This window comes from Plectropomus leopardus, chromosome 9 (assembly GCF_008729295.1).
Source record: "Plectropomus leopardus isolate mb chromosome 9, YSFRI_Pleo_2.0, whole genome shotgun sequence".
Classification (NCBI taxonomy): domain Eukaryota; kingdom Metazoa; phylum Chordata; class Actinopteri; order Perciformes; family Serranidae; genus Plectropomus; species Plectropomus leopardus.
The window spans coordinates 20,857,506-20,877,270 of record NC_056471.1 but is presented as its reverse complement, the minus strand read 5'-3'; the positions used below and the strand labels follow the sequence as shown (position 1 = coordinate 20,877,270).

General features: G+C 42.0%; 2 protein-coding genes across 2 annotated transcripts in view; both read right to left on the bottom strand.

Annotated features, from left to right (window-relative positions):
* Positions 1-590: 590 nt before the first annotated feature.
* On the bottom strand, positions 591-5,036 carry npas4a (neuronal PAS domain protein 4a). The gene is made up of 8 exons (XM_042493724.1): positions 4,513-5,036; positions 3,952-4,115; positions 3,753-3,855; positions 3,342-3,651; positions 3,103-3,212; positions 2,807-2,942; positions 799-2,576; positions 591-671 (listed from the first exon to the last, which is right to left on the bottom strand). The coding sequence occupies exons 1-8, from the start codon at positions 4,685-4,687 to the stop codon at positions 643-645; spliced, it is 2,805 nt and encodes a 934-aa protein (XP_042349658.1). The 5' UTR covers positions 4,688-5,036; the 3' UTR covers positions 591-642.
* The window catches only part of efemp2a (EGF containing fibulin extracellular matrix protein 2a), a 44,490-nt gene continuing 29,659 nt past the window's right edge, over positions 4,935-19,765 (bottom strand). The window contains exon 11 of the mRNA XM_042493897.1: positions 4,935-5,294. Coding sequence (XP_042349831.1) covers positions 4,935-5,294 — 360 coding nt within the window. The remainder of the gene's footprint in view (positions 5,295-19,765) is intronic.

Here is a 19,765-nt window from a genome sequence, read left to right as displayed (position 1 = left end):
CTGGTTTAAAGTTGATCACTGATCATGATGTTGCCTTTAAGGCTGTGAGGAAGAGTGCCATCACTTCAGAGCTGTAATGTTCTCAGCAAGAACTCAATGTACAGATAATGGCCATCCCAAGGATGTAAAAAATTTGTAAACATTTGACTTCCAATACATTTGAGGTTTGGGTTTGCGTTGCTGCATGTCAGGCAAAAGTGCTATAATTCATCTCTCTATTGAAATAGCAAGAAATGTTCTTTTTTTTTGTTCACAACAGATTTTTCACTACGAGTGAATACAAATGCGCATTTGGTAGTTAAACAGCGCTTACAAGTTCAGAGATGTTTCTCTGTCTGATCATATCTGAAGCTCATGTCACAGAGAAGCTGAAAGACACCGCATGGACCCAAAACCCAGTCAGTTATGGGCCCATGCGGTTGAACCATCATGTAAATGTTGCACCAGTTTTGTACAGATTAATGACTGAACAAAAATATAAAGCCAATCTTTGTTCTTAGGAGACATGTAGGAGTTAAAGTCCTTAAGTTGTATATACATTATGTATATTTATACACTTAATAATTTTTTACTTTTCAGTAAAAGGGGCTCCACAAAATATGACAATATGCCATACTTAATGAAGTAAGTCACAGACTTATTTTAGAACGGAGGAACACTACCACTCCCATCTGAAAGACAAAAAAAGGAAAAGAGAGAGAGAGAGAGAAGACATTAGTAGGGTATTTTCAGAAATGTTTTTTCATCTCTTCTAAGAACGAGAAGTTAAGAAAAGAGAGCAAAGAGACAGATCTTTACCTTTGTGGAAGCACTGTGGCGATGGATGACATTGGAGTTGATACAACTCAGGTTGTTGCCCTAAGCCAGGGGCGATCGAGGCACCTGCCCCAAACATGGGTTCCAGGACGGCCAGTTCCTCCAGGAGGGACTGATTGCAAGACACAGGCGTGGGCGAGACGATGGGCGAGGAGGTGGCGGGGCTAGGGGAGGCAGTGAGGATGAAGGGAGGGGAAGCTGGGATGGAGGAGCAGGAAGACACAGGAGATGACACCACCTCGATCTCCATTGCTTCCTCCGCTAGCCCCTCCCCTTCCACCTTCGCCCCGGCCTCAGCAGCCACAGTCGCCCCGCACCCAGCCATGGAGTTACATTGCGCCGATTGGACGCTACAGAAATGGCCCACTCCCTCAAACTGGGAGGGTTGGCGCCAGCACACTGGGGTTTGAGGAGAGATTGGGCTGGAGGGGTTGGGCATTGGAGAGGTGGAAGGGGAGGGGGAGGAGAGGCGGGGGGACTGAGGAGGAATGAAGTTGTCTTGGAGGAGGGTCTCTAGGATGCTCTCTTCAAACAGAGAATCATCGTCGTCGAGGAACATGGGAATGTCCAGACCTCTCCATGTTTTGACGGGATAAAACTCCCTCAGCATGTGGACTGATTCAACATCAGCAGGTTCGACGTCGGGAGACAGGAAGGGGGAGGGAGGGGAAGATGAGGGTGACATGGAGGGAGGCGAGAGTTTGGACAGGAGTGGATCCAGGTAGAACCCCTCCGCCAGTGAGCTGATGTGCTGAGCTAAGAGGGAGATTTCTGCCCTCTCCTTCTCCCTCTCTCTCTCCAGGGAGAAGAAGGAGAGGCAGGGCTGTTTACCAGGTGATGCCTCAGGGGTGAGGAGGCCCTCAGGGGGACACTGGAGGGGCCCAAGTGGTACATCTACATAAAGTGGACCCCGAACCTCGGGCAGGGTCATCACTGTGCAGTCGCCGTCTCCGGGGCTGTCGGGTGTGGGGGGCAGTTTCTCGTAAAGGGCTCCGCTGCAGGGCTCGACGGAGAAGAGGAAGTCAGTGGAGGGAGTTGGCAGCGTGAGGGGGAGCTTGGTGGACAGGGTGGTGGGAGGAGCGGGGCTGGAGGCGGTAGTTGGTGGGGCTGAGGAGGAAGCCGAAGGGGCCAGTGATGTGGTGGCGGTGGCTGTTGTTGCAGAAGGCGGAGGAGTGGTGGTGCCAGTGGGGTCGAAGCTGAAGAGGGGTTCACCGAATGGGAAGCTGGACCCAGCCACATGGGGAGTGTAGGGCGGTGTGCACACAAACTCTTTGGTCTGCTGAGCTTGTGCGGTGGGGACAGGGGGAAGCGGCAGGGGGAGAGCTGGCAGCGGAGGATCGAGCTGGAAGGATGGCGGCAGGAGAATGTTCTGGGTTAAAAAGTCTAAGTCTGCTACTGTTTCAACAGTGACTGGAGTAGGGGAGGAGGCGGCTGAGGGGCTTTCGGTGGGCTGCTGAAAGAAGCTTTCCTCCTCCAGAGAGGAGATACTGGAGCGAGGGTCACCCTCCAGCTGCATAGCCTCAGCTGTGGAGCTCCCTGGTTCATCAGAGGACCCCACGCTGCAGCCAGCAGTGCTGAAGTCAAAGGACTGAGCTGAAAGGCCGCTGCTACCTGGAGTGAAGACCTGGTCTGGGCTGGAGAGGGTTTCTGGAGACTGGAGGCTCAGACCCTCCTGCTGAGAGGAACCACCACTCAGAACCAGGGTCAGCTGGGTCTGCTCTGAGCTGAGCTGCTGTCGAACTGACCAGGCCTCAGAATCACTGAGAAGAAGAAATAGATGAGAAACAGAGAGTTAGGATAGTGTTTTTGTCCATTATACCATCTATTTAGTTTTGACACAGCTAGATGCACTATGTGCCCAAGGCACATTTCCCTCAGGAGACAACAACGTTTATCTTATCTTATCTTATCTTATCTTATCTATCTCCAGCTTGATGAGTAGTGTTTATTTATAACAAAAAAAAAAAGATAAATAAAAGGTAGTAAATACCTGATGATGTAGTTGTTGCTGCTGATGGGGATTTCTCCAGGCTGCAGCTGAAGCACCATGTAGAGCCAAACCCAAGACTGGTCCTGAGCTTGCACACGCACCACCATCTCAGCTCTGCCCTCTCCTCCCTCTCTCACTGTTGAACAACAGCACAAGTTGGCATCAGTTTGTAATCCTATTAATCATCATAGTGTTTTTTTCTTCACTGCGTGGATGTGCCAGTGGGCACGATGTGTGTGTAATTGTGTGGGCATGGACGGTTGTAACTGGTAGGTATGTGTGAAGAGTACACTTACATAGGCTGCGGTGCTGAGCGGAGGCATGTGACAGATCCTGTGGGTGGAGGAGGCTGTACCAGGAGCGAGAGCGTAAAGCTGTCACATCAAAGCCGAGATAGGCGCTCACACTGTGGGAGAGAGTGGGTGGTGATGTGTTAGAAGGATCATTTTTTTTAATCCTTTTAGTTATAAACAGATAAATATACAAGTAAACATTAAAGCAACAGGTGGGGGTGAGGCTATGGGTGCAAGCTCACCTGTCCTGTGCAGTCTCCAGCCTCATGTCTCGGCCATGCTGGGAGTGGAAGCAGGCCAGGAACAAGTTGGTCTCAGCAAGGGCAGGGGTGGAGATGGACTCCCTCTCGGCTCCAGGGCCAGAGCGGGTTGGGTGGGGCTCCAGAGGGGAGCAGAAACACACCCAGACTGGGTTGGATGTCCAGTAGGACCCACCAGCAGGGGAGGTGGAAGGGGGAGAGAGGCAGCGAGCTCGGATCAGAACCAGCTTGTTCCCAGCACTCTGCCTCCGCACGGACTTGGAGGTGTTGAAACGGCAGCGGAAGAGACGGTCTGCAGGGAAAGAAGAAGAGAGGATGCATGTTAAAAAAAAAATCATATTCATAATCAGTCATTAGGTGACGAAAAAAAAGTGATTTTAATGTTTGCCTTACCCATTTCAAGTGAGGTGGAAGTTGACAGGTTGCTCCTCATGATAAAGTGGTCTGAGGCGTCGATGATATCATAAACACTGTCCCCCTGTGCCACAAGATCCACCTGGAAAATTGAAATAAATATATATATATGAAGCCCAAACTAGAGATGAATATCCCTTTACTAAACTACTGATGGATTTAATCCCTGTGGACTCACCATGGAGTGTCCGAGGTGCTCGGAGACGCTATCTGACAGGTACAGGAGCTTCCCTTCCCCAGTCAGCAGCATCAGAAACCCCGGCAGCGCCTGCATCAACTCCGACAGCTCGTGGAAAGACAGAAACCTTGCACTCTCCTCGAGACTAGCAGCAGTTGCCGCTTCTAGAAAGAAAAAAATAGGATGGACAGAACAGAAGTGTGTTAATAAACCTGAACACAACATATCTAGATCTCCGCAACAAGAGAAAATATTGGCCGCAGTGTGTTTCAGCACCACGGACAGCGGTGCCGCTGTATTTATTCTGCTGGAGAATTTCAGCACCGCGGACAGCGACAAACTGCTATTAAAACGCCCCTGTGGGCTTCTTTACTGATTATTTGCGGTCACTTAATGACCCACAGCTGTTTAGTTTGTCTGAAAATTAGATTTATATCAAGTCAATCGCCTGCAGTGCCACTAAAACACTTGTTGATTCTCCACTGTGAGAGATTGCAGTCTTTTTCTGCAGCACATGAGATTAATCAACAGGTCGTTTTATTATTCACAGTGAATTCTTACCTTGAGTGAAGAAGACGGATTTCCTGGTGTACATGCAGGCAAGTGACATGATGTGCAGATATGAGAGCCGTGCTTTATCTGCATCGGAGATGGGCAACAAGTCCTTCAGGTTCCGGATCTCGGCGTTGATCTGGTCCCGTCGAGCCTTGGATGCTCCTTTGGTTGAGCGGTACATCGTGGCCGGTTGTTGTTGTTGCGGTGAACTATCGAAATTCCTCCAGATGTGAGTTGGAGAGTTGAGAGCGGAGTGTTGTTTGAACGCCGTTCCTCGGCTGGAGTCGGGCTGCCCCTGTCTCAGATGTGTTAAGAGACAGGTTGTAAAAGTGGAAAAAAAAAGCTCTGAGGTGTGTTATTGGACTTTCATCTCTTTTGTTTTCCAGAGAAAGGTTTAAAAACCTTCTCCTGTCCTGTCTCCGTCCGCTTTAGCTCCTCCACAGCGTCCAGCTCGGATGCTGGCCGGCTGCTGGATGTCTGTCCCCCCGCTCGAAGTGCAGGTGAATCGGCGGCTGTAGTAGCCGTCTCTCGCACAGAAGTCCTGAACCGTAAATCTGGTTGAGGGACTCTGCTCGCCGGTCACTTATATAGCCTGGGACTCCGCCGGAGTAGGGGGGCTCCCAACGCACCGACACCGACGTAAAAGGGAGGGAGGGGGGTGGAGGAGAAGGTGGGGGCCGAGGGGGATAGATATGTCTCATATCAGTGTTAGCAATGGTGAAACTCTCCCCCTCCCTCTCCCGTGCCCTCTCCTTTCGGTGACTCTTCCTCGACGTCAGCTCTTCCCTCTACTCGGTGATGACGTCGGGCTGAAATCGGGAGCTCCGGCGACGCAAAAAGCCCGATTTGGACAAAACCGAGTAAGGGGCGGGGCAAGCGTAAAACGTAAACGGAGTCACCGGACTCCGGTGTATTGGAGGAGGAGGAGGAGGGGTGCATAGGGGGGATGGGAAGACTGGGTTGCATACGAACGAGGTCTCTGTGTTTATATGTCTGGCACCCGAGATACCCGCCACTGCCTGTTAGCCCCGGACCTGTCAGTAAACACGGCAGGTGCCAGTAAGGTGCGATTCAGTCATTTCATTTTGAGCACATTTAATGTCAACATTTTAAACATGTGAGATTGATGGTGCAAAGCTGGATGCTCAGTCACTGAGCTGCTGTTACAGGAGGCGGACATGGATGCTGAGGCTGTTTCACATCGCCACGACTCTCCGTCTCCTTTTATGAATGGAAATCAGCCCTCATTAGCTGAAAAACTGAATTAAATGTATAAATATACATAGAATTTGCCCCCTTTAATTATTATTTTAGACACGAATCCTGCTCATGCCCAGTGCCTTCACTGCAATTTCATATTTTCATGTTGTAAACAAATTTTCCTCAATATTGACCAAGCGAAATCCACTGATATGCTGCGTGTATGTTTTTATATTATGTGTACTGTGAGATTCACGTCAGAGACAAATCTCGTTTGCATTGTGATAGAGAATAAAATGTTTGAAATTAACAGGCGAGGACAGACCAATATTTGCTTTGGATGTTTAATTTTAATAGCAGTCATAGGAAATAATCAGAGCATGCTCAACATACAGTATACGGAAAGAAATGGCACAAACAGCTGTCCATCATGACCAGTATGACACCAGTATGTGACCAGTTTAGACCATCAAACACCAATCATCTTCTCCCAAATGACGTTTGTGTGAGCGTCTGTGCTTCACTCTGTCTCTATTTAAAACTCACAAGGACAATCTTCAAATACCTTAATGAAAAGTGAACCCTTTTTAATGAATGACATTCATGAATAATTCGACGCGCGCGCAAACAGCAGCCGGGTATTGCGCAACAACCTGAAAAATCCTGTCGCCATTCGCACGTGAGGTAAGCCGCGCTGTTTCTAAAAATAGACCTCACCGGTGACCGGCACAAGGACTGCGAAGCGCGCCCCCGCATCCCAGCTCCGATCATCCTATTTATAGATGAGGAGATTTCACTTTTAGCCCCCCAAAATAGATCTGTAGTATGTGCTTCACATGTGGAGCTCAGCGCGAGCGCACACGCACCTGCATCTGTGACGCTGTCCACACACACACACACACACACACACACACACACACACACACACACACACGCACACATTTCAGGAATACATTTGTGACACAGTTCTGATCATTATTTTGTGTGGAGAGACAGGAAGGGTTTTACGGTGGAGGCATATTATGTTCTCATGAAATCAAACTGGAGAGCTTGTTTCCCCTGTTTTGCGCACAAGGTGATCTAAAATCTCTCTTGATGTGTGTTTGAGAGAGAAAATGGGTATTACTCATGTTGGGGCTACAGACTAGCTTTCCTTTTGGGAATATAATGCAAAGTCCAACAACCAAAATTAAAACAATTTAGGGTTAAGACTTCGTTTATGGTCATTATTAGGGTTTTGGTTAAGATTAGAGTCTACAAGAAATGAATGTAGCTTACCTTTGCAATGTAGAAGCAGTTCACTGCTAGAGAGATGGTCGTAAAACTGGGCAGTCTATGCAGCAGAAAGACTCAAATACTTTTAAAATTGGCACTACATGACCAGAGAAAACAGAGAAAAGCGACTGTGGCATTTGCTTTTACTGAAGATGCTGAAAACCTTCAACTACCAGAATGCACTGCACTGTGTTGCTAATGGGTGATAATGCAAACTAGCCTGCTTTTCATCAGGAAATAATATAGCATCTGGCTGGTAATAAACGTTTTGGAATTATTATTTAAGGGTAAGTTAAAACATTTTTCTGATATTTTAGATGAGTAACAGAATCTTGGCTCATATTTAATCAGCGCTGCTTAATTTTTCAGTTTTTCACCCTCCGCTTACACGATACAGCAAACAGTATGGTGCCCACTCCCGGTTCAAACATTCTTCTATTACAGCCAAACAATGCACTTATATGTTTCTGAGGTGTGAAATAGGCAAAAACGTTACTTAATCTTGATTTTTATTTGAGCAGCACTGTAAGTTTAACTGTTTGATCAAATCTTTTCAGCCTTCACTTTTATGTTATAATACAGGGAACAGTATGGCGCCTGCCTCTTGTTCACAAATTCTCGTGCTACAGCCAAACAGGACACATGTATATGAAGATGTTTCAGAAAAGAAATAGGCAATGCAGTAACAGAAACTTGGTTTATATTGGATCAACACTGCCTAGTTTGCTGTTTTGTCAGAGTCTACTAGTCTATTAGTCTACTATGGTTTCCAATTTTAATTTTGTTTCGTTGAATCAGTGTGAAAAACTTTGGAACGCTTTGATTTACCTTTTTAGTAATGTATGTCTAGTAGATCTTTACTTACTCTACTTACATTTTTTGTTGTCATTTCAAGCTTGCTTTGGTAGTGTATGCATGTGTTTCTCATGCCAGTTAGAACTGAACTGAATTAAACCCTGCCATATTAAAAGGCAGTGCGCCTGTTTAACACAATAAGGTGTTCTACGCATCTCTGTTTTTGTTTAAATAAACATTTTGCTGCATATTGTCTGTGTAGACTAGATGAATGAAGATGGATGTATAATCAACAGGATAAGGCCCCATTTGTTAAAGACAATATTGATTACTTTGACCCACTTACAGTTTTCAATATGCAGAAGATAGCTCTCTGATGAATCTTTGTGTGTGTGTGTGTGTGTGTGTGTGTGTGTGTGTGTGTGTGTGTGTGTGTGTGTGTGTGTGTGTGTGTGTGTATGTGTGTGTGTGTTTCTTCTCCTTTGAGGTCTGTTTTTGTCTCATATTTCTTATTGGATGACTCAGCCATCTCTGTTTCCTCTTCTATAGCTGCACTTCTATCACTGGTTCCTGTTCGGTTATGACCCAAAGATACCAGATTGTTACCAGAAGATCAGAGAAGAATGCTGGATTTGCACCTTCAGGTACTAATTCATTAATTTTTGGCAACATAAAAGGATCCCTTGTCTTCACTTCCAATGTGTGCAGTTTAAATCAGCATCACTCGAGCTCTTGAAGCCACAGAAATGAGAGATATTAGTATGTCATCGCTGCTGCACATCACATGGTCGAGCAGCGCCTCCAGAGCAGATAGAAATACATCACAGACCAATCTGTGGCTAAAGTGGGGACCATAATGTGTCATGACAGTGACGTCAGTTTTCCTTTGGCTATTGGGCATACAGCGTCACACTCATTCATTAGAGCAGTTCACCCAGAGAAGATATAATTGAACAGAGGTTGTGCAAATCTTGTTGTTTATTTCATCCAAACCTTAAAGAACTAAAGTTGAGCCATGATATTTGTTTCAGATGCATATAACAACCTCTTGCTGAGTTTGATCTGAGCCTGCTGCATGACTTTGGTGTCAAAGATCATCCAAATGTTGTTCCACGTTCTGGACATGGTACAATGGACAATGTTAAGGTGACACAGGTGAGTGCCCTAAAGTGAGGATGTCCTATACATAAAAGTGCAGTGAGATTATAATTGTGAGATAGAGTTAAATGGCTCACTGTGCCTTCAGGACAATTTTACGTTTTAAGGTATCTGTTGAATTCAGAATGTTGTTTAGTGCTGTTTATGGAGTTAGCACCATTAGCTGTTAGCTGCTGGCTCAGCCACCTCTACATCTAATAATCTGAATATTGTGGACAACTGTTAAAAAAACACATTAAAGCTAAAACTGTTGATTAATCAATTGGACAATTAATCAGTAATTATGTTGGTGATCAATAATTAATTTACATCATTCTTTCTATCAAAAATGTTGAGAAAATAATGTCCAAATAATAATGATGTTCAAAATAATTTTTTCTGGTCCCATTTTCTCAGCTGTGATAATTTGCTGCTTTATGTATGTGATAGTGAACTGAATTTCTTTAGGATCAGCACTCACTCTTGTGGCGATGGACATTTTACACAACGTTCTGACGTTTTAAAGAACAGACACTCAAATATTAGAGGCAGCTGTTCATCTCCATACACTCCACCTCAAACAGTAATCAGCAGCTCCATGTCGACAAACCTAGAGCAGTTAAAAATTGGTTGGCAGTAGCAATATGTTCTCATTGTCTGATCATGAAAATATGATGTGTTCAGTTTGGTCTGATAAGAAGGTTTTTAGTGATGTAATCACTGTAAATTAGCAGTGTGTAGTTGCCATGGTATTTTACCTGTTGAAGATTTGTGATCCTCCAACAGGCAAATAGCTGTTTCTTAGGGGGATTGAGGGCAGGCAGTATTATTGTCCTGATTAGGGAAGTGGTAAAATATTAATATTTCAGTATTATCTTGAAAGGATATGCATATAAAAAAACACTAAGGCCTCTCTGTCAAAGTTTTTTGGTAATTATTGGATACAGTAGTTTCCCCTGACATCACACACAATTTGCACTGTTTCCTTTCATAGTGTCTTACTGGTTTCTCTCATTGTCTTGCAGTAATTTTCTTGATCTTTTTTCTCCTTAGATTAGTTTTCTTAGCCGAGTTTTTCTTGCAAGTTAAAAAAGTATGACCACATATGTGACAGTTGTGACTGTCTGATTTTAAATTTTATTGGTTTGCATTCTGAGTCTCTGATTCTTCTGTTAGCGACGCCTCATGCTTTCAACTCCAGTTTGTCCGATCCGCTGCAGTGACGTAGTAGTAAGAGTTAGAAAGTCTAAGTAGGATGGAAGGAAAGAGGGAGCGGTGGATGGGTCAAACAAACAGACTTTAACCCAGGAGATCAGTATTTGTGTCCCATGTGGAAGAAAGTGAGCTTGAGTTTTTTTAAAACTACGTAATGTAGTTGCTGGTGCTTGTTACATATTACATCAGTAGCTATTACTGTAAATTTGTAGTTATTTTAATCCAAACCATGATTGTTTTTCTAAATCTAAAGTAGTTTTGGTGGTTTATTTTGAAAAGCACTGTAGCATGTAACAAGCCCAAAACTGACAAAGCTGCCATAGTTAACGAGTTGGGAGTGAGAACATGTTGGTTGCGCAGGTAATCACGTTAGATTAACGTTGATACTAATTGTAAAAAAAATGTTATTTGTTATTTTAACCCACTCTACCTCCCATTCAGTAAAGCACCAAACTGTCTGGATCCTCATACATGGCATTTCATCCCCCCTGCGCTCTCTTGTTTAAGAAAACCTTCCACTCTGCACCAGTAGTTTGGCTGTTAAAATACCCAGAGTGTACGTGTATCCCAAAATCTTTCCATTTATTCAGCTGCCACAAGTTAAAGAATTGTTCTCTGTAAGCTGAACCAAATGCGGTCCTCCGCATCTTTTTGTCATTAGCAGCATAATTACACCAGTATTCTTGTTTCATATATACAACAAAAAAATAAATAAATTAAGGAGACAACACATTTAAGTCTTCTGCATCATTAAGTAGCCTATAAGCAAGTCTGTGGCCTTGTCTCATATCGGCCATCATTAGCGTAATTAATGACAGACAGCAATCTATTACAGCAACAAAAAAGAGAACATTTTCTAAAGGACGACTGACTACAAAATTACTTTTATCTCATGTTTGACCTTGTAGGCCATCACCATCGACCACTAATTAATTTGAAAGTGAATAATTTAGATTCCAACTCCCTTTATGTTTAAAGGACCACGCCAGTGTTTGTATATGATTTGTTTAATTTATTAAACCACATCTTCAGTATCATTGGCCATCTACTAAAAGCCTTTTCTGATTTATGAATGTGTGAAACTTTCAGCCTCTCAATCATGCGGCATGTTCTTGTTTTTGTTGTAGTTTCTCTCCCACAGTGTTGCTCTTAAATTACGCCTCTGCTTTTGAATTATCATCTTAGAAAAGACAGGTTGTCCTTATGGGCATTAAATCTGCCAAAACCTGTTCACTTTATGCATTAAAACTCTGCACATGATTATCAAAGCCCAATGGATTAACACCTACCTTGACAGAATAATTTGGATCTTGGACACAAGGATCTATGGTTCCAGGAATGAGAACATGTTAGCGCAGTAAATTATTTTTAATATTCATCATTTTGCTTTGCTATTGAATTCTTTTGTCCAGCAAAGAGATGTTTAGGAAATATTTGATTGGTCATGATTAGTGTGGTGAATTACAGGCTATTAAAGTCCCCCTTCAGACAAGTTTTAAAGTGTGTGAACATACTTATAGTATTTTCCTTAACATGTCTTTTCTACATAATAGTTATTTTTTAAAAATCTGAAAATGGGTTGGAAGCAGATCTTCTCTTTCTCCCTCACTGAGAAGATCTGGATCTGGCCTACAGCACAGCTGCTTGTGGTAGGTTTCTCTTATGCTGCCCACGCAGAGTTGACTGGTGATGGGACAGTGTGCATCAAGATGGACAGTTTTCACGTTAGAGGAAAACTTTTAGCCACACATGTTTGAGCCTCGGTCAGATTCAGATGAGGAGTCTCATGTGCATCAGTAGTAGCAGGTGTATCAGAATAATGAGTGTTGTTGGCATGTTTTTATTTGGTTCAGATATTTGTGTCTTTGACGTGATGAATGCTTATAACTTTGGTTGAGTTTTCATCTGAAAATCAGGAACCCTCCTGTGCGGTGTAAACTGTTAGTTGTCTGATTTAGGGCAAAGATGATTTAACTACCTGCACTCATTTCCTTAACCCTTTGAAACCTGGATCAACATCACTTTTCTTATGCTGCTCTTAGATGCCTTTCACAAGTATTTTTAAACCCTGAGCGAATTGGTTTGATTTCTTTTGAAAACGTGGGGGAAAGGGCAATGAGCAACATTATATTATTATTAATCATATTAATATATTAAAAATCATGTTGCAGAGTTTTTTCTTTTTTTGTGTGCTAATTTTCAGGTACATTTCTTGTATTTTTTACTAATATCTAATATAGATTTTGGATAATTTCTTCTTATGTTGCTCATTTCCTACTTTCTATGCATTTTAAAGAAACTAGGCCAATTTGCTTCGGTTTCAAAGTGGCAGGATTTGAAATACAAACAGCTATAAATTATGTTTTTTCAAACCTTGTGAAAAATGTGTATGCTCTGTGATTCATTGAATAACAACAGCAGTCCTTTGCACTCTAACCTAAAAAGTAAACTGAGCATTTTTAAGCAGATCAGTTATTGTCAGGATAAAGTAGGAGTAACTGATTGCCTGTTGTCTGACTAAAGTACAACTCTGGTTTGCTGCTGCACATGTGAAACTCATTTTCTCTGGATTAGTGACTAAGCACACATCACTTTCTTCAAGACATTGTGTTTTCAGAGATTGCCTGTAGAAAAACAGCGCTGGCAGACTTTCTCTGGGCAAAAATAGCACAAATCTTTATGCAGGAGCTCCCAGAACAGAAACACTCAAAGTTGTTTGTTTTTTTCCGCCCAGCAGTCTCGTAGGTACTTAAGCTGTCCCGGTGTCCCACACACTCTCTTGTCTCAAGCGTTGCCATTGTTGCGGTTGTCATGATAATCCCTGCCATTATGAGACAGGGCTGTGTTGGTATCATAGGTGGGAGGCAGAGATGAACGTGGCTGTGGAGAGGCGGATAGGTGAAGAGCGAGGGGTCAGAGGGACGAGTGCCTCGTCTCCATGACAGCAAATGGACTCAAATGAATCCAATTAGTGGGACGTCTTTGTGCCAGAAACTCCTGTTTGTCTCAGGATTCATGTGGAGGCTCATTTAGTCTTATAACCCTCTTTATCACAATCACTCATCCAGGCACATTAACCCGAGCACTCACTCATTCATTTTCCCACTCACTGAGTCATTCAGCTCTTTTACTCGGTCACTCATTCACAGGGGCATGTCTGGTACATTTTAAATGGGCTGTCTGATTTGGGTCAGGTGTGGTAATTTTCAAACATGATTTATTAAAGATTTTCAGACAGACAAAATGTAATTAATATATTGCATTAGCCAGTAATGGCTGAAAAAAAGACACGATTCTGCAGCAGCGCTAACAGCTCCAAGGCGGTATTTAGAGGCAGCAGTGCTTTGCTAACATGCTGATATTAAACAAAAATACTGTGTACATGTTCACCATTTTACCATTTTAGCATGTTAGCTTGCTACTTATCCTAAAGTTGTAGGGCTGCAGTAGTTCAAAGCTTCAGTCATAACGTTGGCATTCAGATTTTTAATCAGCATTCAAATACTGTGTTGTTGTTTTTACATGTCTATTTAATTTGTCTAAACCTAATATTTCTGCACAGGATTAGATAAAAATCAGACTACAATAATTTTATTAATTTTATTTTGTTTGTACAGTTAAAGTGGTGGTTGCATAGGACCCTTCCTGACTTGTGTGACCCAAACATTTCCAATAACTTCTAAGTGTTGTAAAGTCCAAAAGTCAAAAATTATTGAAAAAAGATAGATGTAATCATTCTCAAAATTCGCAACATAGCAACATGTTTTTTATCTCAAGAAATATTCTGCTTCAGTCCATATTTTCTGGCGTTTAGCCTTTCAAAAACAATATTTTCACTGCAGTCACAAAACTGGCAGGCACCTGTATTAACGGGATGGTCTAACAGCAACGTACATTTTATTTGTTCATTAAGTATACTTGCTAATTTACTCGCTCAGATTCATTCACTCATCCATGCATTAATGCTCTCTTTTACTGACTCACTCAATTGTTAAATTCTGCACGCACTCACTCACTCACTCACTCATAATTACCCCTTTTTCTCACAATGTTACTCACTTCCTCTCTTATTCACCTTCACTCTCTCACTCATTCATCGAGATTCACTCACTCACAAATGACCTTGCGCACCCTCAATCCACTTACGTTCTCTGTTAACTACACATGAACTCTTTTTAACTCACTTTGTCTGATGTGTAAATGTGCTTTCATACTTATTTACTGCATTGAATTTGCTCACTCAGTCACTCACTCCCTTGGTCGCCTGCTTGCTTGCTCGCTCACTCACATATTACCTTGCGTAACCTCTCAAATTCACTCACTCATCGAATCTCTCACTGTTCTCACTCTCATTTACTGAGTTACTCAGATGAACACACACCCATTCAACAACAGTTTCTTTCTGTCACTTTCCTCCACTCACACACACACACACACACACACACACACAAACACACACGTACGGTCGCCAACAGGTGTGACTTTCACAGCTTTGGCCGTTGGCATGGACTGAAACTGCGGTTGAGGGACGAGCAGCATGTTCCTCCACAACCTTAGTCATCACATCACAGGGAACAGAGTGGACAGATCATCCGTCTCTGCAGCAGCTCCATCACTGTGTGACTTACGAAAGTCCATTACAGATACAATGTCAACACTTTTACTGACGATGAACGATAGATTGTGTTTATCTCAAATGTAAATGGGGCTAAAAATAACTGAATTATTTCTGGAGCACTTCAGTGGAAGAGTGCAGGAGAAAGGAGGGGTGGGGTTAATTTCAGGGTAAACAAAAAAAAGTGTGGCTCTTATGCCAGAGGTGAAAGATACTTGTCCCTTTTCCCTCTAAGTCTGTCTTTTCTTTTTTTCTGTTTATTTTTACACCCAGAGAGTCAAGGTCTGCGCTCTGCTTCTTGAAAGGAAGGAGCTAATCTGTCGCCTAGCAACACCTCCCACTCCTGCATCGAAGCGGGAGCGCAAAAGAGAGAGAGAGGATGTAGAGTAAAGAGGAGAGTTGAGGAAGAAAAATAATATTTAGGGACACAGAGAGGTAGAGGGGAACTCATTGGAGAGCTTAAAGATGGACATTAGTGTTTGTTATCTGAATCATAGCATACTAAAAACTAGAATGAGGAAATTTATTATAACATACAGTACGTTACACTGGATACTGCATACATATACTTATATTTACACATATATATGCATATATATGTGAATGCATGCACAGTCATGCACTGTATATACACAAATAAACAGTCTGCTCTGTTGTTTTTATCCAGAATCTGTTGTTGAAACTGAATTTAAGGAGGGTTTGTGGCTGTAAATTAGTTTTAGACATCCCGTATATTGAATATTACATCTTTTGTATTGTTGCTCCCTATTAACTCTTTTTACCCTGGATCAAAGCATTTTTGTTGTTGTGCTGCATTCAGACACCTTTCTCCAGCATTTAAACCTCTGGATATAGTTATTGTTGTTTTATTTTATGTAATATATTAATATATATAGTTATGTTATTTCATTTTTTTGCTAATTTTCTTGGAACTTGTTTACTATTTGCTTGCTATTTTTTGGCCATTTCTTGTTAAGTTGCTTGTTGCCTTTTCATTTATATCACACAGTCTGCAGCACTGACAGTGAATGGAAAAGATGTTGTTCTTTTTGGATTCATAGGCTGATTCTTGCCTTTATTTGGTAACATTAAAATAGATACAGACTAAAAGTGGGCAGAAAAAAGGATGGCAGTTTGACATGCATTGAAAGTTATTGTCTGTATCTGAACCACTAAAACCGATATGGTAAAAGTTTATGCCAACAGGCCACTAGCACCCTTGTATAGACTGATTTTATATATATTAAAGGTATACTGTGTGGGATTTGCCCAACAAATAAGGCAGTCATCACTTATGACCCAACAGAAGTGTGTGACGGGGCATTTTTCAGCAGAGACTCTGCCGTCTGCCTGTTTTTGGTCATGTTCTTCTCATTTTCAGTGTTTGGGATGTTTACAGGCACAGCGCCGAAAAAAACCCAAAAATATATTGAGACCATACTGTTGAATCTGGGGTTGGCTCTTATTTTAAATTTCACAGCTGAGCATGTTTATAAAGAGAAACTGACAATCCTGTATAGTATAGATTTAGGAATATGTGCTTTATCACATGTTTACATAAAAATGACATATAAATTTAACTTAAAGGATCCCCTCGTACAAGCACCAGTGTATATGGATAGATGAATAGCTTTTATTTGCTTATGCCACATATTCTAGTTAGGAATCTTAAGGTTAACATGGGCTTTTATTTAATAAATTAATCTTGCTTTACTTTATATGATTAGAGAAAAATGTAAAAGCTTCTTTTCTGTCTATTATTGATTACAGTGACATATTGTATAGTTGTATCACAATGTTTGTTTACAATAACTTCCTGGTTGAAAACCTGTGCATCATATACACAAAATGAAACTGCAAACTGAGCTGAGCAAACTGAGCAAATTTGTTAGTTTTCAGCCACGTATAAAAAGGCTCAATGATGATGTTTTATGTGGTACACATCCCCTAGGCTCCCATGATGATGCCCCAGCTTTTATGTCCTGAGGGAGACTAAAATTATTATGACAGGGTATGTTTGGGACTTAAGTCTTGGGGACTTTTTAAAAATGTATGTTTAAACAGCAGGTGAGCCTCTGGGTGCTTCCCTCAAACTGGAGGCATTTGGGTCAGGTGAATTTGTAACTCTCGGTCAGTGGTTATCATCCCATAAAACAGAGTAATGTCTGCTTGCAGCCATCTCAAGAAGTGTTTTAGAGCCCCCAAAAATGATCTTGTAGTTTATAGTAAAGAAAGCAAAGACTTGAGGAAACTGGTCCTGACCCTGCTGCTTGGGAACCACTGCTTTAGATAAGGTGACCAGATATTCCACTTTATTCAGGACTGCACAGCAATTTTATGTCTTGTCTCTCATCCCACATATTGATATGATGTCCCGCAGTGTGATTGGCTTAAGTTTTCAAAAGGTCAAACCACAAAATCTGAATTTCATTTATTGGCTGTAAAGAAGCAGGGAAGGTTGTCATCACGGAGCTGTGACTGATGTCAATCAAACTGCACACATGTGGGTCAAGTGCAGGCTGATGTCACTGTCTTTGCTATGCTACGCCCACTGGGGAAAATTGCCACAAAGTTACAGACAGATTCGATAGATTTAAAAAATAATTAAATTATAATTAAAATAAATTTTAATTAATTAATTTATATTTTTTAATTTTTTTTGATCTCTTGGCATTGGTGAGCTGTCCCATAGTGTCCCACACATACATACTCTTTGTACAATTGTGTTTTTTAAAAAATATAATTACTATTAATTTTAGTTTTTTTGCCTTTTTTGAATTGGATAGGTTAAGCGTGATAGTGGGAACGGGAGGGGATGACATGCAGCAAAAGGACTGCAGGTTTGAGTCAAACCTGCGGCCACAGCAGTAAGGATATAGCCTTTGTACATCGGGCACCTGCCCTACCAGGTGAGCTACTGGGTCATCCCAACAATTGGTTTGCTGGGATCTCCTCACCTTAGCTCTTGGTGAATCCTATGTTTTACGCAATGCATGCTGGGACAGGGCCCATCCCCCTTATCACCCAGGAACAAGATAGGTGTTATAGTGATATGTGTAGGTGTTGTTGTTAAATTGTAAGAGTCATTAGTTCAAGCCTCAAATTATGTCACTAAATAAACTGAGAAAATAACATTTTGTTGGCAGCAGCTATGACATAAGGCTGTAGATGTAATAGATACAATTCAGTCAGTTTTATTTATGTAATCACTGTGCCGACAACATCTTTGTGCGATCTGAGCATGCATGTTATCTGCTCCTTCTGACTACATGTCACTCCGTCTGATTCGATCAGGTCCGTCGACAGACAGACAGACGTAACCTGTGAATTACGAACCATACAAACACCCACATGCACAGCTCCACCCACACTCCCGCTCCTCACCTCCCGCCTTTATCCATCACTCCCTGCCTCCTTCTCTCGGCATGGCTTTGTGAGCCAGTAGCCTTGTACCTTTTCTCTTTGGTTTTCAATATCCAGTTTATTTTTAGCAGCCAGGGCACAGAACGGGGGGCAGAAGTTTTTCACTAGAGCTCTTTAGTTGCGTTCAGAGTTCTCTGTCTCCCCAAGGTCCCTTGGATTATACTTAGACTCACAGGAGAACATGGGGACAATAACTCTGTCAATAGCCGAGATATGTCTATTGAGGATGGACTCCACCAGGAGAGGCTTTATGTTCCTAAGTGAGGTTAAACCTGTCTGTGCTAAAGGATGTGGTCAGTGTCAGAATAATTTATGATAAAGTTTTTGACATACATCACATTTGAATACAAGAAAAACTCTTATTTTTCTAGCATGTATTTATTAAATGTTTAATGTTAATAATTATAAATTTTTATGTTAAAATGTGTATTCTTACTATTTAGTTATTTTCACCCTTATTTCTGTTGTGGACTCATGCAGAGACTTTACTGTAACATACCAGCACAGACACTGACTGTTTCTCCCCACAGTAAGTTGGTGCTGATGCGGGGTTGCCATGGTGACGTGATGTAGATGTGTTACATCATGAGAGACCTCCGAGCAGCAGATCTTTCATTGAGACTCCCTCTCTACCTTTTCTCTCCCCGTTTTCTCTCCCTGTGTGCATCTCGCTCCCCTCGATTAACTTTCAGCTTCGATTTCATACAAAAGGTCAAGCGCAGATCAAAGACAAAAGACAGCAGACGTGACACCTGGATACATTTTACACTTTGGTGTTCATTTCAACGTATATCATCCAGGCATATGTTTGAGATGAGTATATAGAGCGAGGTGTTGCATAACGACAGCAGAGAGTGGGTTGATGAGAGCGAGGGAGGAACAGATGTGCTGAATGGGTTTTCACATCACCCAATAAACCATATTTGTACCTCATTCTTTTCTTAGACTCGGCCCATTTGTCCACTTTTCCCTCGCTGTCTTCACTCAAAATACACCTCTATTGACCTGTCTTTTTGATACCAATCAGGTGACCCCCCCCCCCCACTACACACACACACACACATCTCTACTATTACAGTTTACGTTCCCCATCTATGTTCTGTCCTGAGCAATTTACGGATTCATTCACTCTGGGCTGATTCGTGAACGGATGGGGGTCAATTATTTTATCTCCTCCTATTGAGGTCCACTTTCTATCTATAGTGCTCCAAAAATAGATTTAAAACACAACACGACCTGTGTATTGTCAACAAGCTGGAAAACAGGTAACAGGTTACCAACAAACCTTTATTTCCCCCTTTTTATTTGATATTATTATCAAATTGCTAAATTAATAAAACATTAAATTTGGAAGCAGGCTTGAAAATATTGTTATATTGTGGTTTCTTAATGGCCTGTTGAGAAGTTGGATTTTCTTTTAGGCATTAGAGTTTTTTTGTGTTTTTTACCAGAAAGAGAGAAATTATCTATTTTAGGACAGGTCATCTATTTTAGAACCAATGGATGGATTTGAGGCGTCCTACCTAGGTTGATTTATTCATGTTTGAGGTTTTTTATTCATTTATTTATTTTAGTGTTTCTGCTTCTATATAATCCTAC